Raw genomic sequence first — 27,629 nt, 5'->3', positions numbered from 1 at the left:
CACAAAAGCAAGTGAACCTTTACCGTTTGGTCTGTTTCTTAAATACCAAAGGCCTTGAACTGTAGACGCTAAATGTTAGCATTCAACAGCACTAAACATTAACAAAAGAATACAATGAATAATGTATAATACTTGATGTGAATAGAAGAGAGGCAAGGTAAATAAAGGTAATATAAATTTGAAACATAAAATTTTGCAGTTATGAATTATGCTGCAAATCTATTTTTTGAAGTATGAATAAAAAGCTCACAAGAAATTGAGCAAAGCCTTATTAGAAAGCAAAACAATGACTAAAAATAGATTTTCAGCATGTTTTACATTTTTAAATCAATAAAGGTTAGTAAAAATGTAATCCATTCCATTCAACTGTTTTTCTGTTCAGATCTAATTAACAGGAAAGCAGTGGCCTTTATCAGAACCACTAGAGAGACAGAAAATGAACATCAGCTGGGAGAGAATCATCGTGCTCCCTCTCCTGTCCTTCTTGTTTAAAGCAGGACCATAATTCTGTTTGTTAGTAATGCTGAAATGTCTCAAATGTTTCGCAGTACTTGACTATTTGGGGACTGTCTCCCCTCATTCCTCTCTGTCCTGCAGACTGGAATCCCAGATGACTGCTGACATCCAGACCATCCTACAGTTGCTGCAGAAACAAACCACAGTGGTCCCCCCGGCCTACAGCATGGTGACTGCAGGAGTGGAGTACCAGAGACCCGTCATCCGCCTGATGAGAACCAGTCATCCTGCAGCGTCCATCAAGACTGATCGAAGCTTCAGTCCTTCCTCACATGTGAGTACAAGGAATGTACAGGAGTGCTTCTTAAAGTGTGTTTCCTGGGACCATGAGAATCAGATCGCCTGAGATGCTGTGGCACATGCAGCCCCTCATCACCAGCTCTTTCTACTTAATTAGAGCTTTGAGGAATGGGCCCTGTCATCTGTGTTTTCAACAAGCTTAGGTCTGAAATTTGCTCAAGTGACAACACACGGGGCAGGGTCAGAAAGGAAGGGATAGAAAAATAGCAACTGTCCAGAGAAAACTGAGCTGAAGGACAATTAGACCAGTAATCCCCTGTGTGCCCCACTTGTCACCTGAGAACTCTGTAGCTTTCTCACCCTGGTGGCGGCAGGAGGGAAGCGAAAGTAAAGTGTTCTTTATCCTGCCTCTGAAACCCTCTTTTGAAGTATGCTAATATAAAAGTCTAACTCCCTTGGAATTCTATTTGGGGAATTTTTTTTTAAATTACTGAACTGCTATGGCCAAATTGGACCTAAAATGGTGATTTTAAGTTGGGCTTAACAAAACAATCCTATCAATCTTTTTTAAAGAAGTTTGGGGATTCAGTGAAAAAGACTTTAGGAAACAAAACTGCATTATAACAAGATGTTATGTGCCAGAATGAAAATAATGCAATCTTTCTAAAATCTGAATGTAGAAATTAATTTATCTCCAATTAGTTTTGAATGACTGGGAAACATGCAAAACCATGTTCTTTGATTACACTAGACTTAGATAATACTTTCAGACAAGAGATGGGTGATTTTTCTTCCTTTTTTCTTTTTTCACTTCCTTATACTCCCTAGTCACCAAATGGTCCATTTTCCCATCCCAGTCTTGTGTTGAATTTCAAATCAAAATCATTAGTAAAACTCAGTGTAAAATAATGTTAAATATATGGTCTGACTTCAGAGTAAAATTAATGCCCTTGGAATGATTGTTGAGCATCCTCTAAACTGATACCCAATCTCCAGTGTTTTAATACATCTTTAGGAAAGAATGGTACCACCATTAAGTACAGATTTGTGGGGAAAGAACACTTATATTTCTGAGATGTAATTTTAGAAACCTGTCTCAAAGAACTTTAAAAACATGTTTTCTTTTCTTTCTATCAGTGTCCTGAATTTCTAGACCTTGAAAAATCTAAACTTAAGTCCAAAGAATCCCTCTCAAGTGGGGTGCATCTGAACACAGCTTCGGAAAACAACTTGACTTCACTTTTAAAACAAGACAGTGATCTCTCTTTAGAGCTTCACCCTCGGCAAAAAAAAACTTACCTTCATCCAATTAGGCATCCTTCTTTGACGGAGGCCTCCCTAAGCACTGTAGGAATCTTGGGTCTTCATAGGCATGTTTCTGATCCTGGTCTTCCCGGGAAATAATCATTTTGTACTATTCACTCCACATACAATGTAAGTGCTTTTAATGGCTGTTTTCCTTTTTCTATTTAAATCCTCTCTACTTGACTCAGGGGCTCACAAGGTACCATTATATGCAAAAGTACTGTATATTTTCCTAAATTGAAGCTTGTATGGTAAAATTGAGCAGTTAGGATGTAAATATACATATGAACTCTTTTGTTCCAAATGTTAAAACTGCCAGCATCTCAAGGCACCTTATTTTTTATTTTTATTTTTTAAATCATGTGCATGTTAGGAAACTCCAGTTTCTCTTGCATGGAGACTCCTATTTACTTTTACTAAACCCGTACTTTGTTATGAAAATGCCTTCCACGCAAATAAGAAACCAAGGGATAAAATTGTTCGTGGATGCAACACAGATGATCCTCAACTCATGGAACTTCAAGGGGGAGAAAGGGAACATAGGCACTTTTGACAACAGAGACAATTCTATATCAAAATGTCTATAATTAATTGCATTCATTGCACCACCCTGGAAAAAGCGTTTTAAAGCTATACAATCTCTGATAGTATAGGAAGCCATCTCCAACCACATGACTATAAGCTGCATTCATTGAGTAGGAAAGGGCCTTTCTATTTAAAATTCTGTCACTAACTGCACTACAAATACCTAAAATATATTTCATTGATCCATTTCCTCAGATGGTTAAAAAGATGTTTTTCTAATTTTCCTCCTCTTTGGAGGAGAGAGTCTCCTTTCGAACTGTTAAGTGCTACTGACACAAATTGATATGCACAGCTATTTTCTGATTCATGTTTTAGGGCAATTCTGAATTTGATCCAAACAGAGGGTTCATACAGTTTTCTTTTCAAAGAATGTGCAGTTTTAGAGGACTTATGTAGCAGAACTAAGTTCCATTAAGTGCTGTTGTTCCACGGCTGTAGGTAAACAGCGTTCATTTACTTGCCTGTATAGAGATGAGCACAGCAACGATAAAATCTCAGTTTTGCCTGACTGTTGAAATTCTTTTGCGAAGAGAAGACTAAATGAAAACATATTATATATGGACTGAGCTGGATACATATTGCTCCCAGAATATTTGAATATATGATGGAATATGTCTTAGTATCTTCAACTATTAGATATTAAGGAGGGGTATAATATGCCTCCCAAAAGATCAGGGTGCAGAAAAAATTGCAAGTTAATTTAAGATTCTGATTAGCAAATTTTTAGTGGTGAAGTTCTATTTTTCAATTCACTTGAGTGCAATTTTAAACTTATGGAGTGATCTAATTGTATCCTTTCCCTCTGAACAAAAAGTTTGAAATTTTTTGAATGTTTCTTAGCCTTTTACTAATTCTTATACTCACATGTATTTTTAAAGAAACATATCTATACATGTTATTAAATGGATTCATTTCTATCCTTGGTGGATAAAAATACAATCTTTTTACTTATCTTTACTTTTGACACTGATATATTCACTCACTTCAAATACAAGCAATTTGTTTATTTAAATTACAAACACTATTGCACCAACATGAGTAAAGTAACCTGCAATTCTCCATATGTATTTTTTTTAAGATTTATTTTTTATTATACAATAGCTGGGGTACAGGCCAGAGGCGTGAGAGGGTGAGAGGATTCACCACAGAGTGAGAGCAGAACAGTCAGAAGGACCGAAAGCATTGCTGAGGGGAGCAGCGGGCGCGACAGGAGGGGTCTGCTGCTCCATGTGAGAATCTCCCTGGCCAGCAGGGAATCAAACCCGTGCTGCAGAGGCTGCAGACAGCTTCATAGCGCTGCACTCAACCATGCTGTGCCACCGGGGAGGCCCTCTCCATATGTATTTTTAAGTGGTCACATTAATTGATAATCGGTGTGAGAGGCAATCTTGAGGCGTGGGCATGTCCCTACCCTCTTAGTTTTTAGAGAAACAAAATATAAGTGATGAACAAAAGTAAACATTTCTAACCAGTTTTCCCAAAACATTCGGTATTATGCAGACACAAACTTAGGGACTAGCTGAAGCTTTCCTTTCTTCAATCAACAAATATTTATGAGTGCCTACCAGAGGGAAGAGTAGTGGCTAACTCTGGCTCAGAGGACGATTTAGGGATTTTCTTTCAACATTTAGACACATTTTTGCAGCTGCAACAAGTTTCATAAGAATTGCCAGACTAAGCACCAGGGAAATTCAGAATGAATTCACCAGCAACTGTTCATTTTCAGAGAGAGGGGATTTGGCAGGTGAGGAATTTAGATCTGATTGTTTGATTAGTGAATGCTTCAACTGCAACATTTGGTGTGATGTGCATAAAATTCAGTCTTCCACATGAAGTCTCCATATGTCTATACAATAACTAAGCATGAAGGAATGGAAAGATGAGAATGGTGTGCCAACAGCCAGCTTGTTTAAATTTTAGCAAAACAAACTGGTTTTATTCTTATTTCATTGACATAAAAATGATTGATTGATTAAAATCTGAGTCTGAGAGTTGAACAGGAGTAGGAAGGTCTCTTCCTGTAGGATATGAGCTTCAAAAGAACCTGAGCCATCAATGTAAAGATGCAGTTAGTCAGGCATAAACATTACAAGACTCAGTGGTTAAAATGATTTATAGATGAATGAAGCAATTATCTTAATTTACAAAATTCATCCCATATTCCCAGACAAAGACCTAATGACTAAAGTCACTGTCACTTTCCCTATGGGATGTACCAAAATGGTCTGTCACCTCCATCTTGGTGTCCTGGGGAGGACCAGATTTAATTGCTGCAGCCAATAATAATAGCAGTGTAGCAACTGCTTTCCTCCTAGGTAATTAGAAGCAGTCACACCTTTCGCCTAAAAATAATGTTACCTGGTCCCTAGGCCTAAATAAAATACCACCTAAAATCTTAAGTTTATTGGGTTAGGTGTTTTCCTGCTGTTGCTTATTGCTGAGTAGGGCTGAAAAAGTTAGACTTAATGTTTTACTCCACAGGGGAGTCCCATACTCTTAATCAGTTGATGAGAACAGCAGGAATGAAAAATGCTGAAGCAACATTATTGCAGGGCTTTTAAATTAATAATCACTCATCACAGAAACATGGGCAGGCAGGAGGCGGGGCACATTAGGGGTAGTGTAGTTTCTTCAATCCATTATAATGGGTTGGTCAGCAGAGCTAAATTAGGAGTCAGAAGATATGAAAACTAAATCCAGGTATTAGTGGCATGTGTGCAGGTTTAACATGTGTATAAAGTTCCTTTTGTAACCTGCTCTTTTAGTAATGCTTCCAAAATGCCTAAAAGAACAATGTCCTTATCCAAATGTTCTTTGAAAATCCCATCGTATGTTATCTAAGAATAACACGTATCACTTCTTCAGCATAGCTAACATAATGACTATTGACAACAGAATCTTTCTTCTGTATCCTTTTCATGAAAAAAAAAAAGGAAATTGGTAGATCTAGTTATTAACAATTAACAATGAATTACAAAATTGACTCAATATAGTGGAGTCTTTAAATTGCTTACGCATAGTTAAATCCAAAAGCAGATCAATATATTTAAGTAGATGTCTTACAAATCAAAATTTTTATAAATTTCAAAACTTCAAATGTTATTAATGTTCTAATCTAAATTAGGCCCAATTTTGCAATAAAACAAATGTGTCTATTGTGTGCCCAAAGAAGCACTTGAAAGATGAGATGAGTGTGTTCCTAAGGTTAACAGCACTAACACCACCTGAGAACTGTTAGAAATGCATGTTCTTGGGTCCCACCCACCCAGACCTACTGAATCATTTTCAGCAAGCCCTTCTCCATTGGATCCCAATGCACACACAAACTTTGAGAATCTCCGATGTAGAGCAAGGTCTCTAGTCTCAGTGTGAATTCCTTCATTGATGATTTTGTGACCCAAGCAAGTTATTTAACCTCCCTGGATCTGTAAATATGAGATAATGGTACCCACTGGATGAAGCTGGAGGAAGAAATTAGATACCATGGAGTAAAGTGCCTAGCACATAGTAAGTGCTCAAAAAAAAAAAAAAAAACAAAAACAAAAACCCAAAAGCTAGATTCTTCAGTTCTCATCCAGGAATATGTCATCAAAAACAATCAGGATAACAATTTTCTACAAGTGAGCTTTTAACAATGTGCTATGTGTCCAACTACATGTTACCAAGACTGGTTTGATTCAGAAAATGTAGGTGTAGGTATTGTTTTCTCTTTCTTAATTGTATTTTGCACTATTAGGTTTATAGCTTTACAGTAATACTTGATATTTATTATAATAATAGCATATGTATCTCATTGTTACAAACATATCTATTCTGAATCAAAGTTAAATGTTAAGTATGCAATGGTGAGCTATCAAATCAAGTACTACCAGCGTGTATTCTGTAAAGGCTGGCTCACTATAGAAGCCCCTCTTCACATCCATGGCAGAATTCCCAAAAAGATACTTGAAAATACATTTTCAAAGTACAGTTTTGAAAAAAAAAAAGTACACTTTTCAAAATAGCATTTTACAGTTATAATGGTTCTTTTCCAGGCATCTAGGCCCACCCCCTCACTGCACAGGTACATTACACAGATTTAGACTACTTGAGCTCTAGTGGGGAGCAGTGGAAATGACAAGAGACTCAGTTTGGGAAACCCAAATTCAAATCCTACCTTCTCCATGCACTCTCAAACCGTCCGTGAGCTCCATCATGCAATTATAAAAGTGAAGGCAACATCTTAAGTATCTTTAAGGGGTAAGTTGAGGAACATCTGAAATGTATGTCTGGAAGTGCTTTGTAAACCATAAGATACAATAAAACTGAAGGATATCATGTGATTTGTGCATCATCACAAAAACACTGGAGTGAAAGTAGAAGTGCAGGAGCGCTACTTAGATCTTCTAAAAAAACAACGTTCTTTGCTATTTCTCCAACCAAACACTGACCACATTCCCATTGACAAAAAACTTTAAAGTGATTCTCATATGATTCTCAAGATTCATTTGTTCAGAGAACGCCAGTGTTATGGAAACTTCTGTGCTCTCTCATCCCAGTATTTATCAAATATTGCCTTTGTCCAACATCATTCATAAAATGGTACCTTCATGTTTTTTTTTTCTACATATGCAATAGCTTCTCTTTCTCCCCCTTACTTCTCACGTGTTTTCATTCAAAGTTGCTTTCTTATGGTTCTACATAACTAATAATGAAGTGATGTTTAAAAACTAAAAGATCATGTTTTTTAAATGCTTTATAAAGTATTAGGTATTGTGAATGATCAGTGTCCAAGCTTAGGATAATTCATTACATGTTCTTATGGTACAAAACACTTTGCTTTAGGAATATGCAATACAGGAAAGAAAATTCACAGATGACATGATTTATAATTTATAGTATGTAAAGATATTATAACAAGGCTTATTTATATAAACTATTAAGTGAGGTTGGGAGAGATGACAAATTATTTAAGGTTACACTATTATTATGAATAGAATAAGACGTCTACAGAAATGCAATGTTAGAAAGAGGGAAACCTACAAACAATGGGCCAGTTTCCTTGTTCTACCCATCATAATTAAACTTCCAAATGGGAATAGCAAGAATTATTACAGAAATGTTCCCAATAAAATATTTTGATCATGAGAAGTGGCACAATTAACATGGTTATTCAGAAAACCTAAAGTTGAAACTTAGATGAATTCCTAAAGTCAGTCATGATCCCCATGACTTCCATTAATTTATAATTTGAAAGACACAAAATAATTTGGTACATCAGTGGTTTTGAGGCACTATACAGTTAACCTATATTCTTTATACTTCCTCTATGTTTTCTATTGTTTTAAATTGAAAATAATCACAACTGCTAGCATTCATACTGTATTTTTTCCAATATGGACATTTTATTAAGTATTTGCATATATAAGAAAAGTCCATACTATTCCATCATTCTTAGGAATAAAATTCAAGCATCAGCAATTTTATAATTAACTTCTCCACATAGTTTCATCAAAATGCCCCCATAATTATAATAGCACTGGAAATGATTAAGTATTCTTTCCCAAATATGAAAGAATTAAAGAAGATAAACAAACTGTGGAATCCCTAGTTTTTATCTTCTAGGCACTACTGGAATAAAAGGTACATAACCTCCTTTTAGCTGAAATTTGAATTCTATAATTTTGATAGGAAAAGTATATTGGGATGTTTGCCAGTTAAAGAATGATACATTTCAAAAATAATGTGTGAAATCACTTGAAAATGTCAGTCATATGATATAAAGAAGTTCACTCACATTGGTTAAATAGTAAGTACCTTGGAATGCTTTAAACATAATGAAACAATCTACCAAAATACAAACTATTTCCTAGTCTTTATGCACACAATGTAGCATGAAATCATGATGCTTTTGAAATATTCTGTGCAGAAATATTTATTTTTTAGCAAATATTTTCTTCAAAGATTGGTATGTGGTATGACAGTGTAATCTACTTGCACAACTAGTTTTGCAATAACCTTCTACAAATAACTGTAAATAAGGAAAATGTAAATTTCATGTAAAAATGGTTGCAAAAATTTTTGGTAGCTAAAAGTGTACAAGTTGTATTGAAAATATAGTATATATACATAATTTAAGAATGAAGCATATAATTTCTGATCTATTTATACATGAAAAATCAAAAATTTGTAAAAGAAATTATTTTGGGGAAAAAGAAAGTAAATCTCTTTAGCTAGTTAGGATACTTTTATTAGAAAAGTCAAGTATTTCCAACATTTTACTAGATACAGTGCTAGACATAGGCATGGTGGTGCTGATGTATTTCACAAAATCACATAATTGTAACAGTGCTACAGTTTTACTGATTTCCACTGGGACACAAATAAGCAGGACTGAGTGGTTAATAGCGTTGAATCTAAAATTAAAGAAACACAAAAAATTTCACTTTTTATTATTGCCTGTCAAGAATTCAAAGTATTTCACTGAAAACATTTGATTTCTTAAAATTTTTGATGGCTCAACAGGTTTTAACTTACCTGTGAAATAAATTTTTATAATGTATGTTTGATACATTTTTTTCACCATGGAAATATCCAGATATTTTCATTTACCTATGTTTCATACATTTGGAATGCCTCCTCTAGAATCATTTATTTTTTATTTAAGAAAAAATATCAAGTTATCTTCAAAGAAAACTTTTAAATAAAATGTATTGGTTGTAATATGGCATGTTCTGTGCTAAGGATTGTTAAGTCTATTTAGTGGTTTAGATACCCCACCATTCGATTTGTAAGGTTTAAAAAACCAAGAAACATCTCCCTATTTTATAAATGAAAAAACAAACCAAATACAGATGAGCAGAAAGCAATTGTATAGGTATCTGTAAGTGAAACTGATTAGGAAATGATAACCTAATTGTGAAAAAGGCAAATATTTAAAAATTTAACATCTCTTGACATAAGATTTTGAGGATAATGCTTTTAGGTAACTTTGCATCTAAAAGTTCAATTAATCCTAGAATCACTTGAAAATGGTCCTTATTTTTCCAAAAGAATTTTAATTATCAATAGTATGTTTCTGAAATGTTTATACTAGCACTGTTCAGGTTATTTTTTGAAATTTCAATAATTAAAACAAGATATGATATGATGAAATACAATCAACTAAAATGTAAATGATGGTATGCTGGTTATCTGTAAAGTGCACGTTTATGTTTTTATGGTTAAGGGGAATGATCGGGACCCCTCCACACACATACAATAAATCAGAAGTTATTCATTAATTATTCCTGGCATAATTGTCTCTAAACATGGGTATTAAATGATGAGAAAGCCCAGTTCTTCCCACTCTCTATAAACTGTCCAAATTGCCACCATCTTAGATGGAGCAGAAGGGACCTACCTGAAAACATAAGTAGCACATAGGGAAGGACCTGACTCATTCCCGACTGTATGGCACATCATAGTAATGTAGAAGTGCTGCCGATGTCTACTTACTATATATTCAGATATATAGAAGCACACTCAATTTTGAATGCTTGCATAATACACAAAGCTGCATATTACCAAGCTACTTGGGTAAAAGGAATGTTAATATAAAGTTTTTTTCTTTATATGCCAGTGAAATGCTTTTTTAAACAAGTAGAAAAAAGATACGGCAAGAAACAAAAGCACAGCTTTCCCAATAATCAAATTCAAAAAGCCAATGGTAAGTCAGACAAATTTTTCATGTTTCCCAGTGTTTAACTGGAAAGTAGTTTTGTGCTCAGTATTCTAATTACAGTAAATTTTTAGTTCAGTATATGGACACACACGATGTTATTATCTTAGACTACAATTTTTTTTAACATGATTCTTATAAAATTGGGTCTGTTTTCATCATTATAAGTTCCAAATATTTTTCCTTTATATGATCTAATATTAGGAAGTCTCGAATACTCTCAGATGATATCATAGCATTGAACATTTATTTCAATCGATCTAATTCACTACATACATGGTTGAAGACCAAATAAATTGTGAGCTTTTCATATACATGTCAATATAATCAAAATGAAGATTCAATATTGACTGAATTTTAAAGTTTAAAAGAAAAATATGCCAACCTGAAAGAAATCTTGGGTTTCACTCATTGCATTTCACTTACCAGATTTCAAAAGAAAATTTATTCCTATTAATTTCCCAGAAAACTATCATAAAATAGGAAAAAAGTATCATCTATGATTTTATCAAACATAAAAGGACAAAGAAAAGCACATTTCTGACAATTAATATTTATTGTGTTTGTCCAGTTTAGTAATGCCATTAGATTATAGGTGAACTCAATTTGTATATTTTACTTAAGGAAATAATCACAAATTGAATTTTTGTTATTTTTTTAATTACACAGACTTTACTTTAAATTCTTTCTTCCAGGGTAAATACCTTTTATGGAAATAAACATCACTTGACTTTTTTTTTTTTAAAGACTTTTTGTTTAAGAATGCATGCTTAAATCAAATGAGCACAGTCCTTGAAATTACGCATAAAGTGGACCAAATTAAGATTCAGTACTATTGACTTCCCCTTGATGTAACTTAAAATGTGTAAACTGCCACTAGAAATAGAAGTACAATACCTGACATTTAATTGTTCAGCAGGTTTTTAGGCATAGATGAATTACTGCACTGTTATTTGAACTGAAGCATCTCATAATATGTATGTAACAGATTTTGTATGATATAAAACTTTACAGCAAGCTATCTGAATGTTTATTAAAAAATTCTCAAAATGACATGGAAACATGTTTACTGTATAAATAAAAGCACTTAGACATTAAGAGTGTACATTATTCAATAATTTACATCATCATAAGAAAACTGCGGCATGACTTAAACAGCACAAACTACACTGTATTCATAACTCTGGTCATGTTCATCATAAAACTACATAATTTTTACTTTAGTAATGGATGTCTGTTTATAGCAGTTATTTTCATCCAAAAATGAACTGCATTTCAGTATAAAAATCTCAGTAAAATATTCCCTATGCCTAATGTTTTTGTCAAGTTGCCTATTTAATCTGAGATGCAAAACATTTCTGACAATTAAGCTGGATTGGCCTAGAATATGAGCTTTGTGAGAGAAGGGATTCTCTGGGCAAAAAAGTTCAGGAAAAAACTGGGTAAAATAAAATTAAACAGGATTTTATGTAACTTCAACTTATCAAAATCTGTGAAGAAGGCAGAGTTCCCCAAATATGTGTGGTCACGTTTCCTTGCAGACCTCTTATAACCAAAAATCATGGGAACATCTTTGGAAAAGGATGAGTTAGAAAAATGTGTTGAGTTCAAATACAAAATATTACTCAGCAGAAATTTATCTGAACAATATTATGGCAATTTTTACAGTTTTACGCAACCATGAGCCTCTGAATAAGGACAATTATAATTGACCTCAGTACAGTACAGTAAATTGACTATAAACTATACATTAAGATCTAGGCTGCTGAGCCATGGTAGCATCCTTATTCAAGATGATCACATACAACATGCTTATATTAGCTTTTTCCAACAACAAATTAGAATTTATTTATATATATATATAATGGCTCAATTAAAGTCTACTCACATCAAATATGTGTTCATGAAAAAAAAATAGCCAGAGGATTATAAGGAAAATATATATGAATTATTCACACATTTTTATAAAACTGACCAAATGAATTTGACATCTTATTATATAAAATCAGTGTCCAAATCATCATACATTACTTCCTCGCCAGAATTTTTAAAAGTGAAAGTTGGTTTAAACTTAAAAGTTGGTTTAAAAGTACAAATCAGTATGTTCATGAGAGGTTTTATTTTGTTATTTTTCTCTTTCACAATATTGTTTAAGAAATGGGATTTAATAAAAGTTTACATTGGTTATCAGCCTTACTAAAATTTGTAGTCACCTTCAGGCTGGAAGATGTTAAGGTGTAAGAAAAGAAAACTGGTTTGTTAAATGGTCACTAAAAAAGGTTTATAGTGTTTGGCAAGAAAGGGGATGGATTAATTACAGCAGCTTTTACCAGGGAACTTAAATGCTATGACCTATTGACTCTACTTTGCAGTTTTCATACCAATACCACTCACAAAATTGTTGTGATGCCTGCCAGCCTCAGTACCCCACGTTGCAGATGCATCTCACCTTAAAGACTCACTGCCTTACTAGTGCCAAAACCACAACCAGCTAATGTTGTTAAAGTCAAACTTATAATTTCTGAACAATTAAAATGGCAGATTAAATGAGTTTTTCACTCTGTAAACAGTTGGATTTATTGGTAATTTAGTTTAACAGAATAAGTTTATATGTTGACATTTCACTAAAAATGTGTCATTTCCTGAAAAATCTAGATTTAGAAAAGATGCCATTTTTAGGTTATCTATGTCTTCACTAGTGAAATAAAATGCAGAGAAAATAAGCTGGGTTTATAAGCACTTTCTTAACTACGTAAGATGAGAAAACATATTGCACAAAAATACACACTGCAAATAATAAAAGTGAAAAAAATGATGCCTCTTGGAGTCTTATTTCATTATGCATTAATTTATGGCTCACCTAAGGAGATTTAAGATAAAATTTTAGGAACTACAATTTTCTCCTACACAGGCAAACCCAGTGAGTTTCTATTCTCAAATTACGTGATCAAGGAACAAATCTTATTACCAATATGGCACAATGTCCAGGCTTCTCCAGCTCACCTCCAAACACCAACTACAAAGTTTCACGTACAATTTGTAACCTTCAGGTAAGTCTAAATTAGTTTTATCTAGGTTTTCACCATTTGGCTTTTTATATAATCTATTTTATAAGTACATTTCTCTAGATTTATATTGTGAAAAATTAAGACTGAGATATTTACATCAGTTAATCATGTATCAGTATTTTATAACATTATGCAAAATTTGTAAAGTGATTACTAACAGCAGTATCATCACTAATACAAAAATTCATCTTTTTTATTGCTTTGAACTGTGCACTAAAGTTTAAAACAGAAAGATTAGAACAGAAGAGATTAACAGGAAGGAACCATAAAAATTTCCCAAAGTTGTAAGTCAAAGTAGTCCAAGCAGGAAACATTCACAGTATTTTTTTCAGTTTTCAATATCTTGACATTCAAATGGTCATGGTGCCCTGCAAAAACTAATACATAAGAAAAACATCAGCTGGTAATAATAAAATGGTTTTTACTTTTGGCATTATCTTTCATAAAAGCATTCTCAAAAGATGGGAAACTGAGTTTCCAAGGTTTATAATTCAGACCAGTATATATTAGTAGAGTAGTGCTGACCTCTTAACTTCCACACAAAACAAAACAAACACCCTGAAACATTGAAACACCCATGAAAAATAACTTCTATGTTTGTTAAAAAAAAATTCATGTTAGGGTCTCCCCTGGTGGCACAGCGGTTGAGCGCTGGGCCTCTGCAGCACAGGTTCGTTCCCCGGCCACCGGCGAGGTTCCCACAAAAAAAAGAAAATTTTTTTTCATGTTAATGGCAAGCATTTGAAAAGAAAAGTTAACTTCATAATCACTACTAGTTGAAAATTTCTTATTTCTATTAGAAGAAAGATGAGTAAACTACTTTTTATAAAAATAATGGTAGTTTCACCCTTACAAATTATTTGGAAGATAAACTGCAAGAACATGCCATAAAAATTAAAAGAATTTTTTTGTTTAATATAAAGTTAGTATTTGAACTAGTATTAAATTTTGTATTTGTATTTAGCTGAAAAATATAGAAAAAGAATAAAGTCTATAAAGTGTGTTATTCTCAATATTGGTACCCTGGATCAATTAAATTATTTTGAACTATGAATACATCTAAAACACAGTATGAATAGCAAATGTGTGTTACTCAATACTCACATCATCATATATGAAATTCACAACCCCTTGTTGCAAGTGGTCTCTTCTCCGAAAGAAATCTTTAAACAAAATAATAACTTTTTAATTATAATTTAAAATCTCTGGTTTCAAATAAGTTGGTTCCCCTAGGTACTAAGAAATGAATAATTTCACACTCAATTAAAACTTAAGGGTTTTATTTCCCAGGCAACTGAGACATGAAGAAAATGTCCTCAGACGTAGCTATAATAATTTTTCACTATTTTATATTCCTTTTTGGTAAAGACTGACAACTCTGATTAGATTTACTAGTGAATGAAGGGGAAAAACACATTATATAAATTTGCTGATGAATACAATAAACACTATTCAAGAAAAATAACTATATAATACTTTTATATAGTTTTAAAGCCAATACCTGTCAATGCTCGAAGCTTCACACAGCAAGCAACATAATCATCAAAGAAGATTCTGCCATTCTTGCTATAACGTTTAACAATAGCAGTTAATGTTTGAGGACTCAACCTATAACCTAAAAAGAAATTGATAAATTCAAACTTCTAAGACCAAACACTATCAAGCTACCTTAATATTTCAATTTTGTTAATAAAGTTGTAAAATAAACATTCCAAATTCCATTAAAATATACTAAAAGCAAAATGCATTCATATTAAAACTGAACAGATAAATGTTTCATTGTTAATAGTTAAGTGGTACTTTATAAAAATCACAACTTGATGATAAAGTCAAAGCTAAGGAAGAAAATCATTATCTTTTTATATTTTTAAAATACATTTGATATGTGTCTATTTCATAGGTTTTAATGCTTCAATATTTCAATTTTGTAATTCTATATTTATCTGAAGAATATCAGAGATTATTTTTTATGTTATCAAATAGGTTCTTTATTTCCAATTGAACATATTACTTACAAGTGACTTTAAAAGAATATGTTATTCTCAGTATTCGTATTAAGGATCAATTTTAAAAAGCCAAACATGAGGACCAATTTGAGGGGAAGAAATAGGAGTATGTTTCTTGAGTTCAAAAGCCTTTTTTTCTGTTTTTTTTTTATAGACTTCCATCTCACCCACAACATTCTTTCTATTTCTTTGGTTCTTTGCTATCTAAGCCTGTGGTCTCTAAAAGTTTTAGGTTGTGTACCCGTCAGTAAAAAATCTTGTATCATTCACTTCCATAATATGTGTATTAACTTAGTTTTAAATTGCATATAAAACTGAAATTTAAAAAGAATGAAACATAATTTGAAATATAAATTAATATATTCTAATTGTTGCACCCTACAGGTGCTCGTACACATTTAATGAGATGTGTTCCTGCTGTGAAGAATACTGACTTGGAATTACTGTCTGTTTATTACTGGATTACGAAATATGGACAAACGATACTAATCCATTCAAAGAACACAAAAATAAATGCAGTAGAAGAAAATTCTATGTGTAACTATAATAAAATATAATCCAGGAAACTTGGAAAAGAAAAGGAAAGATATAAATTAAGAGAAGTAGTAAAATATTTAAACTAATGAAATCATTTGTAAGTGCATTTTGAGCTTCCTATCAGAGAGTTATAATCTGGATACAGTATTGATAAAATGCTCAAGATTTCCCTTAGCATGTTTAGCAAATGAATTTGAATATTTTAAAATAGATCTGAAAGTCTTATATATGAATAATCCCAAATATTTCCTTATTTTGCACAAGTACCTAAGCAAAGTTGTTCAACAGTTAGTTTTCTTACAAATATATATTGCACAGAAATGAATTATAAGTAAAATAACAAGGGTAAACACAATTTAAAAATCTGCTTAAAATTATATTAACTTTAAGTAAGTCAAACACCATTGTATATACTACTTTTGGAAAGAAAGTAGACTGAGAATCTTAGTTTATCAGAAATGTGATGAGAAAATCAAATGTAAATATACTCACAAAGGAAATTCAAAAATTATTTATTACCCAGAATGTACAAAAGGTCATCTTTTGAAAAAGTCAGAGATAAAAATGGTTTTGTCTTTAGTCAGAATTTATCAACAATCATGAGTGAAATCCAACTCAGCAACAGAAGTTGAAATGTATTTATCTTTATTACTTAGCAAACTGAAGCAATTAAGATTCATGTGATGAAAGAACCAAGCAGATATGGATAGATTTTAAAGAACTTTAATATCTTACCCATAGCAGCAATGGCTTGGCTCAATTCATGATGCTCCACTGTGCCACTTCGGTCTTGATCAATAGTTATGAAGTGTTGCTTCCAGGCATTAAGAGCTGCCCAGAGTTCTTTGAATTCATTAAATCCCATTTTTCCTGTATAATCTCTCTGATAGTTTCATTAAGAAAAATAAGTTTGATGCCAAAGGGAATTTACCTGACCCAAAACTCCAAATCAAACTAAAAAATTGTTACTAAGCTTCTACAAGAGTTAGCAAAATAGATTTCTGTGGAAAAGTATGAAATTCAAACAGGGTCTTGCAAAGCATTTTTAAACTCTCTAATTTATTGTGGTTATTTATAATTGCCTTAATATTCAGAAAGCAATTATTCAAATTCTAATATTCTCTATTTTTATTCAAGGATACATCCAACATGGCAATCATAATTCTGCAGGTTTCCAGACTGAAGGCTATAAAAACATTTAATTAAATTGGCATCTGCTTAATTTTAACTCTGTAAAATAATGACAATTTCTATTTTCAAAATATTTAAAAATTTCTAAACTAATAAAATTACATAATCAACTGGTAAGCAAACTTGGAATGATGTTCACAGTAAAAAATAACTATAACAAAAGTTACTACCTTAAAACTGGTAACATCTAGTAAGGAACTCTGGTAATTAAATAACCAATTATAAAATAATTGAAAATTGCTGTCAAAGTGAAGAAAGAGGGTTCACTTTTCCTAATGCAAATGACAAATGGGCTTTAAAAAGAAGCTTGATGTATAAGATCACAAAACTCAAAAAGAATTGGCGATTTGGTTAAAGGTTGGTGTATGTGCAAAAGTGGCTGGCACAAGATACCTCGAAAAGACAGGCCAGATCATGAAAATCTTTAAGGTCCACCCTAAAATTTACAACAATGAAGTTATTGAAGGATTTTAAGGAACAAGGTGGGAGAGGGGAGAGGTACAGTCAGGAAAAAGATAAAGCGGCAATGAGAGCTAGAAACAAAGGAGCAATACCTTTAAAATTCTAATAAAAATGACTTATGACCTAGCTTCCATACCTGGCCAAACAATGAACTTTATTCTGAGCATTCCAATACATACAGTCTTGGAACATCTACCTCCCATCCACTGTTTTATGAAGAAGTTAATTGATATTATATTTTATTGAAATAACAGTGAATTTTAAAAAATGACAAGAATGGAATAAAAGGGAGATCCAATGGAAGAGAGAGGGGAAAGATACTGAATGATGGTGAAGGAAACTAGTATGTCTGTTATACACAGAAACTAGATCGTAATAGAAAGCTCTAGAATGATGATTAATTCTAGAAAAAGCTAAATGTTATATAAAAGGCAAATTAATCATAAATCATCACAAGAACACAGGTAGGCAGAGCATTTAGACAGAAATAATAATGCTAATACTGATTAATGATGTAACAAAAATATAACTATTGTGTGGATGGAGAGCTCCTATGTGGTATACAGGGATAGGTGAGTGTAAGGTAAAAAGTTACACTCTCATCTTCCACAACAGGAAATCACTTGATAATAACGAAAACTCAAAATCGACAGTGATAGCAGCGTGCAATTTTAAGATCCAGAGTCAAATTTAAAAAGAAACATCTCAAAATGTTGAAAGAGATTTCCTCTATGAACAGTTAGTGTCAGGGAGTTTGGGACTCACGGAGAAAGTCATTTTCATTATAAGCTTTGAAGAATTATTGAATTATTTGACTTTTTTAACTATGTGCATGTATATCTGTGATAAAATATTTTTTAATAGTTTAAGTATGAAGACAAAAAGTTAGAAAATAATTTTCCTATATCAATTTCAACAGGAGAAATAAAGAGCTCTCACGAGAGTAGGTGCCACTAATTCCTGACTGTGTCAAACATCTCTGAAGTTCTTCAGCATCCACTTCACCATCCTGTTAAAAAATAATGATAACCTGATTTAACCTGCTGTTGTATAAAAGCATATTAAAATATCAATTGACTGCCTTAGGCCAATCAATAAGTATACGTTCCTCAAAACAGTATTATTTTATTATCAATTGCAACATTATAGACAATTATTGATAACAAAGGCATTTTTCAGCATGAGTAATTTTCTCACAATCAAATTACATTCTATGACTATTTCAGGCAGTTCAAATAATTTATTTTCTCTACATCTAAAAAAATAACATCATCACTCTGTCTTATAATAGCTCAATATAATAGCTAGTGAGAATCACTCTCACTACTTAAACAATTATGAAAATGCATCAAATGTGTTCACAAAAATCTCAAAAGCTTTCCCTTCATGCCCATTTTGGGAAGAGATCATTTCTAAAGGATATTGAAGCTTTAAGTAGAAAGTAAGACTATCTTTTCTCCCCCAGTACTACCCCCTCACAAGGGTTGATATCAAGAGGATGCAAATGGCACAAGCACAAATTCAAATCCAGTCTTTACTTTACTTAACAATTGAATATTTTTTTTAATCAACAATTTTTGGCATTCATTTTGATTTTTAAAAATACTATATAAAACATTACTCAGTGTGATTACTAAGTATTTTTTTTCATCTCCTCAAATTTTGTGTCCAAAATGAGTCTCTCACCTGCCTTACCCCAGCAAAACCCGAAGTTACTTAGCAATACAACATCAGGTTAGTGGGCCTCAATAGCAACTAAGATGAGAAATAATTGTGAGAAAAGATATTTATTTCTCTAAATATATTTGAGAATCACTGCTTTATTGGAACAGCTTCTATTTTTAAAAGTGTAAGAAACTAATTTGAATATATGAAATTCCAACCCTAAATTGCATTTGGGTACATTATGCAGAAGAACTAGGAAGCAGAGGGAGAGCAGATGTGTAGTAGGAGCAAGGAGTTTGCTTCTAAGGACTTAGACTTCAGGAACTAGAGTATCTCACTGCTAGAATGCAAGAAGTGGGATGGGGCTCCCTGCTCATGAAAGGAGGCAAAACAAAACAAACTATACTGCCTGAGGACATCGCTTCCAAGAAGTTGAAGGCTCAGGAAAACAGGACTAAGATACTAAAATAAGTTGCTCTCAGCCAGCTGATGACATCTGCACCAGCGTCACCAAGCTGGAGCATGGACACAACCTTGGTGGCACAATCACAAAACCACTAGATTAAGGAGAGGTTGATGACATGGAAAAAAAGAAGAGACGAAAGAGATGACAGAGAAGGGAACAGAAAGAGGGAGGGAGAAAATAAACAAAAACTCTACTGGAAGTTAAGTTTATGAAGCAAAATTCCAATCCATGTGGAGAAATCTAAAGTTCAGATAGTCAACCAAAAAAATCAATGGTTTTTGAACAAATTCATCCAAGATGAAATTAATTTTATAGAACAAGCATCAATCAAGAGTTTTAAGAAAGTGTAGAGAAACAAATGAAGAAATGTCGTCCATTTAAGAAGACTACGACATTCATGTGACAAATATTTATGAACAGCCTATAATGTTCAAACACCATTAGATGTACTAGGTATCCAACAGTGTTCAAAATAAATTCCTCGTCTTCAAGAGCTCACCTTTTAGTGATCGAAAAGAGACAATAAAGCAGAAATTATATAAGATGGTTGATAAGTGCTAAGGGAATTTAAAAAGTCAGAGTTAAGGTGATAGGGAATGTATGCTTGGGTATAATACAGGAAGGTGGAGATAACAAGGCCCTTTTGTACGATGGTTAAGAAAAGCTTCACACTGCTAAGGTAAATTTTGAGAAAGAACTAAAGAAAGTGAAGGCACAAGCTATGCAGATATCCGAGAAGAGTGCTCCAGGCTAAACTGTCCAGCACAGTGGCCATTAGCCAGATGTTCCACTGAGCACTAAGATGACTTATCTGAGCTGAGATGCTCTGTAAGTATAAAAAACACATGAGATTTCAAAACTTAGTAACAAAACAATGTAAATTATCCTATTGATAGTTTTTACATTGATTAAATGTTGAATGTTAGTATTTTTTTGAAGCCTAATGCCAATCTGGCTTGCATTTATGGTTCAATTATATGTTGGTCAGTGCTGGTCAAGGCAGAGAATAAGGATCATAATCAAAGGATGTCGTTACTGTTGCTATAATCTTTTGTTAAAATTATTTTTTATTGACGTTACATTTCAGTATAACAGCAGATAAGGTTCAGGTGTACATCAATAAAAAGCAATGTGTGTATAAACTACATGAAATTCTTCACTAAAGTTCAATTCCATCCTTCAGTAAGGTGTTGTGAAATCTTTACCCATCACTTTTAGCACTCTTTTCCTTATATCATTATCATTTTTACATGTCACCCTGACTAGATAATGTCTAAGTCAGTATCTTAGAAGATACTGTTTCATTCATCTTTGCGTCCCTACTGATGAGCACAGTACCTAGTACAAATAAAATAGTTTAGAAGTCAAACTAAAGTCTCTAAGTATATATGTCCAGTTCCTATGTTTTAAGTTGTAGTTTTATAAAATGAATTTCATTTAGTGAGTTATATAAATTATATTCCCAGTATTATAACGATTAAGAGTTCTTTGCAGACAAAAATGGTATAGTGTAACAGAATTGCATTTGGCTGCAAAAAATGGGAAATGCTACGAAAGAGGCTGAAAATAATGAAGGGGAAATTTATCAAAGTTCTATAAAATTCTAGTCAATATTTTTTTTTACTAATATAAAGGAAAAGAGACTAAGACTTGTGTGAAACTCTGTCTCTGCTTACTAGTCTGATATTTGAACATCCCCCGTAAGCCCTTCTTTACTGTTCCCTGATCTAATTCAGCCTCAAGCCTCTCCCAAGACCATTCACAAGGTAAAAGACTTCTTTCTGAAACTTTTTGATACTGCTCAGCTTCCTCAAGGATACTTGCATGGAGATAACTTTTTCCATATCCTCTCTGGCTCAGTCACCATGCAATGCCCTGCTTCTTCTCGGGGTCAGATGAACAGTACCATTCTATCCAGACATTTGAAGTGAAATAATTACGAATATCCTCATCTCTGATCTCACAAAGAAGTTCAACCTAGGTAAGTTTAAAATCCAAATTTCATGTACATTTAAAATAACACACAAAGTCAAAGAGTTGACATGTCTTTGAAAAGAGTGATCATTTTTGAAAATTGATGTGTATGCAATCCACGTAGCATCTCACCTGCCCAGCAACGGAAGTGAAGTATGTCCACATGGGGTCTCCCGCTGAGGAGTAATTGTGAGAATATGCTGGGCATCCAGGGTATCCTCCAGGGAGCAGGTTTGGCCCAGTTCCTAGCACTGGCTGCCCCATTTGCATCTGCATTCCTGGCATCTGACCGCTAAAATTTCCAAACTATAAAAGTGAAACAGGAGAAGGTTATTTTTTTAAAAAAGATTTATTTTATTTATTTATGCATACAAAAGCTGGGGTGCAGGCCAGAGGTGCAAGGGGTGTGGAGGGGTGAGAGAATTTGCCAGAGACAGAGCAGGGAGCAGAAAAGGCTGATTTTTACTGAAATACACTGCTGAGGGGAGCAGCAGGCGAGTCAGGGGAGCTATGTGGGCAGCTCCCTGGTAGACGAAAGGAGGGATTGGGGTCAAAATAACGGGGGTGCAATAGTATGGGGAATATAAAAATAAAAAAAATCATGCTGTGGATAGCTTCATCGTGCTGAGACTTAATCCCTTGTGCCACCAGGGAGGTTCAGGAGAAGATTATTAATACAAATGTTACATATTATCCCCTAAAGCTCGTTTAAAAGAAAATAATTATAAGGAGTCCTCTAAAAGCAATAATAGAGTCACCAAAAGCTATGAAATATACCATCAAATCAGCTGTTTGCTCCAAAATGCTTGACATCCTACATTAGCACATAATTCAGTTCATTAACTATGATACCCTGCATTCAAAGAAGTATAACAGAAAAAAGGCTCCAGTCCAAGAACTGAATCCAACGGAACATGAAGCACAGTGTTTACTATCAATGTTGAAATAAACAAAAAGTAAAAAGTATAAGAAAATTTCAACTACAATAAAAAAACGTAGTATACCTCAACGCACATAACTTAGAAGACTATATGGTAAATATAGTGTAACTGTGAACTAATCACACTAATCACGGGGAACTGCATAGGGCTGAAATACCTCTCCACGAGAAAATATATTTTAAAAAAGCAAGACATCAGTGAACAGATTCATAAGGTGATAATTTCAACAATATTCTTCTTTAAAATAATAAGAGTATCAGTGCCAATAATAGGCAGTTAATATTTATTGAGAGATTTTGATATTCCAGGTTCTGTTCAAGTATTTTCCATCTTCATGTGATAGGATCTTACAAAAACTGAATGAGGCATGAAAGTAATGGATTCCTTTTTGCAACTGAGGACTTGTTCAAGAGGTTTCTAAAATCAGGTCAAGGTCAAAGCTGGTACGAACAGACTATGATTTTAAAAAATGGCCTGACTCCACGGGCTCCTTACCACTTATTTCCTGCTGTGGCCTTGGCCTCTCTCTTGTATTCTTTTAACTTTGGAACTTGGTATATATTTTTAATCCCTCAGAAAGGCATTTTACTCAGCATGTTTGTAAGTTTAAAAAGAAGAGGAAGTGTTAAGATAGTTTCTTATCCCATTTTGAACAAAAACTTCCTTGACATACCCTGGAAGGATGAGCAGAGACAGCCAGAAAGCCAAAAAAAGGAGGAAGATTTCAAAGTATGAGAGGGGGAAATAGACAAAAGGTGGAAGTCCACAAGTGGTTGCAATTTCTGCAGCCGGGGGTGTGGTAAGGGCAAAAATGTGGAGGAAGTATTAGAGCTTGAGGAAATGTGCTGAGGGAGGTAGTGAAAAATGAGATTACGAAGCAAGGAAGGACAAGAAGGGAAATTGCAAGTTTCAAAATATTGTGATGGCCTCCCTGGTGGTGCAAGGGGTTAAAGACACAACCTATGAAGCTGTCTGCAGCCCAGCCGCTGCAGCGCGAGTTCACCGGCCAGGGAGCTTCATGGCTCAGCAGACCTCTCCTGTCTTGTCCGCTGCTCCCCTCAGCAGTGTATTTCAGTCATTCTGCCTATTCTGTTCCCCACACTGTCTCTGGTGAATCCTCTCACCCCCGCTCCACACCTCTAGCTTGTACCCCAGTTCTTGCATGCATAAATAAATAAATCTTAAAAAAAATATATGGCCCGCCCACAGTGCAAAACACACATGGAAGGAACAATGTGGAAGAGAATGGGGTCCCTGGGCAATAGGTGAATCCTTAAAAATAGTGTGTATAAATTCAAACTTTCAGGTGTTTTCTTGGTAGTGTCAAATGAGTAAAACAGATCATTAATTAGATCACCATTGTTATTACCTAGTAATGTGATTAAAAGTTGGGACTTAAATGTCAGTGATGTTATTTTCATGTTGTTTTGCACATTTTTGAATCTTCACTGTTATCTTTGATCCCCAGTTTCCCCCCAGAAATTTTCACACTAATTATCCATTTTGTGAAGATTATTGTAGTTAAAAGTGGACCACAGACTATTTAACACTGAGAACTCTGCACATTTAAACTGGAATTAAGTCACACAACAGGTTGAAAGCAAAAAGAGAGACCGATGTATAAAACTCCAATGAATCTTTAAAGATACCTACCACCTTTGGGCCTCCCTGGTGGCACAGCGGGTTGAACACAGCTCTGCAGTGCTGGTTCGATTCCCGCCCGCCCAGGGACCTATCCACATAGCACAGCAGACCTCTCCTGTCTCTCCCACTGCTCCCCTCAGCAGTGTATTTTGGTCCTTCTGCCTGTTCTGCTCCCTGCTCTGTCTCTGGTGGATTCTCTTACCCTCCCATGCCTCTGGCTGGTACCCCAGTGTTTGTATAAATAAATAACTCTTTAAAAAAAAAAAGTAACTTGCTTTAAAAAAAAAAATAAAGATACCACCTGTACCTTATGTCAATGGTCTCGATACATTTTGCTTACCTATCCCTAAAAGAATTTTGGAAACTCATAGACTTTATTTTTTTTTTAAAGATTTATTTATATGTAGAAGAACTGGGGTGTAAGCTAGAAGTGTGAAGGGTGAGAGGATTCACCAGAGACAGTGTGGGGAACAGAACAGGCAGGTCTACTGAAATACGCTGTTGAGGGGAGCAGTAGGTGAGACACGAGAGGTCTGCTGTGCCATGTGGGTTAGCTCCCTAGCTGGCAATTGAACTCAGGCCATAGCAGTCGTAGTGCTGAGACTTAACCCCCTAGGCCACCAGGGAGGGCCAACTTACATACTTTACTCCAAATTTTATGTTGACATAAAATTCCTAAGTTTAAATACTATAAAAGAACAACAATACCCAAGATACTGTAAATGTCAATATTCACCGATAAAGTATTATTTGTAACCCTTTGGAAAGTATCTATTGTTATTTACACACCATCATGATCTGATACTTGCTCCCCTCCATTTTTAAAAAGAAATGAAAACAATTCTGTAACATTTAGAAATGTTACCTTCTTCCTTTTACTCTTGGAACTCATTTTTTATTCTATTTTTTCCATCAATAGCTCATTTGAATAATTTTTTAATGCTTAAAGTGTATGTTTCAATAGTAATCTACCCTATCATACTCACCTAAAATAAAAATATGTATATAAATTGAAATGTAGAATTTTATTTTTTCCTGTGACCATAATGAGCAATGTAGTGAAAAAAAGTCCTTTTAGGTTGAATTGTAACTTTTGTCCTTTTAGGTTGAGTTATAACAATAAGAAAATATTATAATTTTGGTAAATGCTTATTAAACCAAAAAAAAAGTATTACAAACCAGAAAAAAATGTATTAGAAGTGCATACCTTAATGAGATGAATTGTGCATTTAGTTAGATAAAAGTATGCTACAGAACCAAATAGGTCTTGTTAATAGTTTACATTTTGTTAAAAGACTAGAGGAAAGATTAATAAGATGTGGATTGACTATAATTCACGGGATTTATAAAAAAAATTAACTACTTCATTAACATACTCCAAGGAAATATTTCCATTACATTTAAAGGAATCAGAAAAATTAATCTTCATGGCTCCAGCTTTTGAAAGTCCTGATGATGACCATGAGAAAAGCTGGAAAGAGCCGCAATGTTTACATAAGGCATTTAATGTTTGAAACACAGACATTTTCTTTACTTTGCTTTTGTGGAATTCTTCATCAAATACAAACACTGATAAAAATGGGGGTAAGAAAGTAGCAAATGATTTGAATGAAAATGGCTCACTCTTACCACCCCATTCGTATTTGGCTTCAGAACATCCCAATAGAGTAAAGATACCATGTTTCAACAGCAAGCTTCACACTGATGGAAATATGCTGAAAGTTGGAGAAACTTAAAGTTCCACAGGTTCATGCTACTTTGACTAATCTTTGAAGGAATCTTTTAATTTTAAGACCTTATGTGTGATAAAAATTGTAAAATGGAAGACGCCAAGGAGAACTCAGGCAGGTTTACAAATTAGTAAGGAGTATGTGGGCAAATTCATTCTTCAAAAATAGTTTCTTTTCTATGTACTCACAGGTATAGGGGTAATTCCTCTGAAAATCATTGCCAAATGTCAATGTTAGGTCTTATATTAAATAGTGGTAATGTTCAATTTCTCTTAGTAGGTATAACCAAATCCAAAATACATTATTTTCTACCCTAATGGATCGCCCCGCAAGCCCGTTTTGTGAACATAAAGTGTCTTCAGCCCACTTTAGAGATCAATGACATAAATACCTAAAGTTTGGGCTCCTTTCTGAAAAGAAAAAGCTGGCCACCTGGAAACTACAAAGACAACTTCCAGCTCACAAAGGTGATTCAGGATAGTTCTGAAGAGCAACCAAAAGTCCACGACTGACGGCCCTAAAGTAAGGATTGGGAGACATTTAGCATCCCTTCATTCATTCATTCATATGCAACTTACAAAACAGAAAACAAGTGGTCAAAAAAATCCAGAAAGAGGATGTCTAGCAAAACTGAGCGGGCTGCGGAGAGGGGTAGGGCCGCGGGCGCAGCACGGAAGATTTCTGGGATAAAAGGGTGTTTTGTGCCTTCATTTCCATTTCAGGATTTTTTTTTTTTTTTTTTAACACATCACATCCTCAGCTCCTCAATGACCCTCCTACGGGGCGCTCCAGGACCAGAACACCGATCGCGGCATCGCCACCATCCAGGCTGGCATTCGCGGCGCGCGGAGATGGGGCGCCGCCTCGTCCCCGAGCGTATAAACCAGTCAGGGCGAGGGCGGACCCCACGCGTCGGCACCGCCCGCAGAGGCGCCACACCCCGCGGGGGCGGGGGCCAAGAGGAAGCAGCCAGGACTCACCCCTCCTCCATATCCCGAGTAGGCCATGGCTAGCCGATGCCACGCTTCTGCCCAGAGAGCGCGTCACCTTGAGGGCCAGCGTCCGCCCAGGCAGCAGAAAGGCGAAGGTGAAGGTGCAGATGCAGGTGAGGCTGAAAGACGCGCTGGCCGCGCTGATCACTTCCTTGAAAACGTCCCCCCGAAGTCCAGCTCCGCCTTGCTCGGTCCCGATTGGCTAAGTCACGCTCGTCGGCACCCACACCCCCCAAATTCCTACCCCCGCCAGAGTTTAGTCCCACCCATCTCGTCTCTGATTGGCTTCACGAGCCCAGCCCTTTCCTGCTCCACTTCTATTGGCTCGCTGAGGTCTCGCGCTCTTGTCTCCCCTTTTTCTTTTGGTAACTTCCACTCCATGGAAGAGCTCTCTGGACCAAGGTTTCTTTTCTCCTTTGCAACCACAGACTTGCCAGTTCATGACTACTTTGAACCGATCCTTTCACTTTCTTTTTTTTTTTTTTTTTATACTTCAAATTCTTTCCCTTTTTTTTTTTTTTATAAATTTTATTGTTATATTCCCCATACAATTGCAGCCCCCCCCATTCTGACCCCAATCCCTCCCCTCCCGCCCCCGCCCCCCTAAA

The 27,629-nt window shown here is 34.6% G+C and overlaps 2 protein-coding genes across 3 annotated transcripts in view; one reads left to right on the top strand and one right to left on the bottom strand.

Annotated features, from left to right (window-relative positions):
• Positions 1–2,160, top strand: part of KCNH7 (potassium voltage-gated channel subfamily H member 7) — a gene marked incomplete at both ends in the record, with an annotated part of 403,917 nt that extends 401,757 nt beyond the window's left edge. For both annotated transcript variants that reach the window (XM_084235091.1, XM_084235090.1), the window contains 2 exons: positions 598–790; positions 1,894–2,160. In XM_084235091.1, coding sequence (XP_084091217.1) covers positions 598–790; positions 1,894–2,160 — 460 coding nt within the window. The remainder of the gene's footprint in view (positions 1–597; positions 791–1,893) is intronic.
• An 11,603-nt stretch (positions 2,161–13,763) lies between these two features.
• On the bottom strand, positions 13,764–27,036 carry GCA (grancalcin; the record flags this gene model as incomplete). The annotated part of the gene is made up of 8 exons (XM_084241678.1): positions 13,764–13,790; positions 14,518–14,576; positions 14,915–15,028; positions 16,692–16,839; positions 17,099–17,142; positions 18,549–18,618; positions 21,847–22,020; positions 27,010–27,036. The coding sequence occupies 8 exons, from the start codon at positions 27,034–27,036 to the stop codon at positions 13,764–13,766; spliced, it is 663 nt and encodes a 220-aa protein (XP_084097804.1).
• Positions 27,037–27,629: the final 593 nt, after the last annotated feature.

Source organism: Talpa europaea (genome assembly GCF_964194135.1).
Source record: "Talpa europaea genome assembly, chromosome: 1".
Classification (NCBI taxonomy): Eukaryota; Metazoa; Chordata; class Mammalia; order Eulipotyphla; family Talpidae; genus Talpa; species Talpa europaea.
Note: the sequence above shows the minus strand (reverse complement) of the source record. Positions and strands in the feature narration are given on the sequence as shown.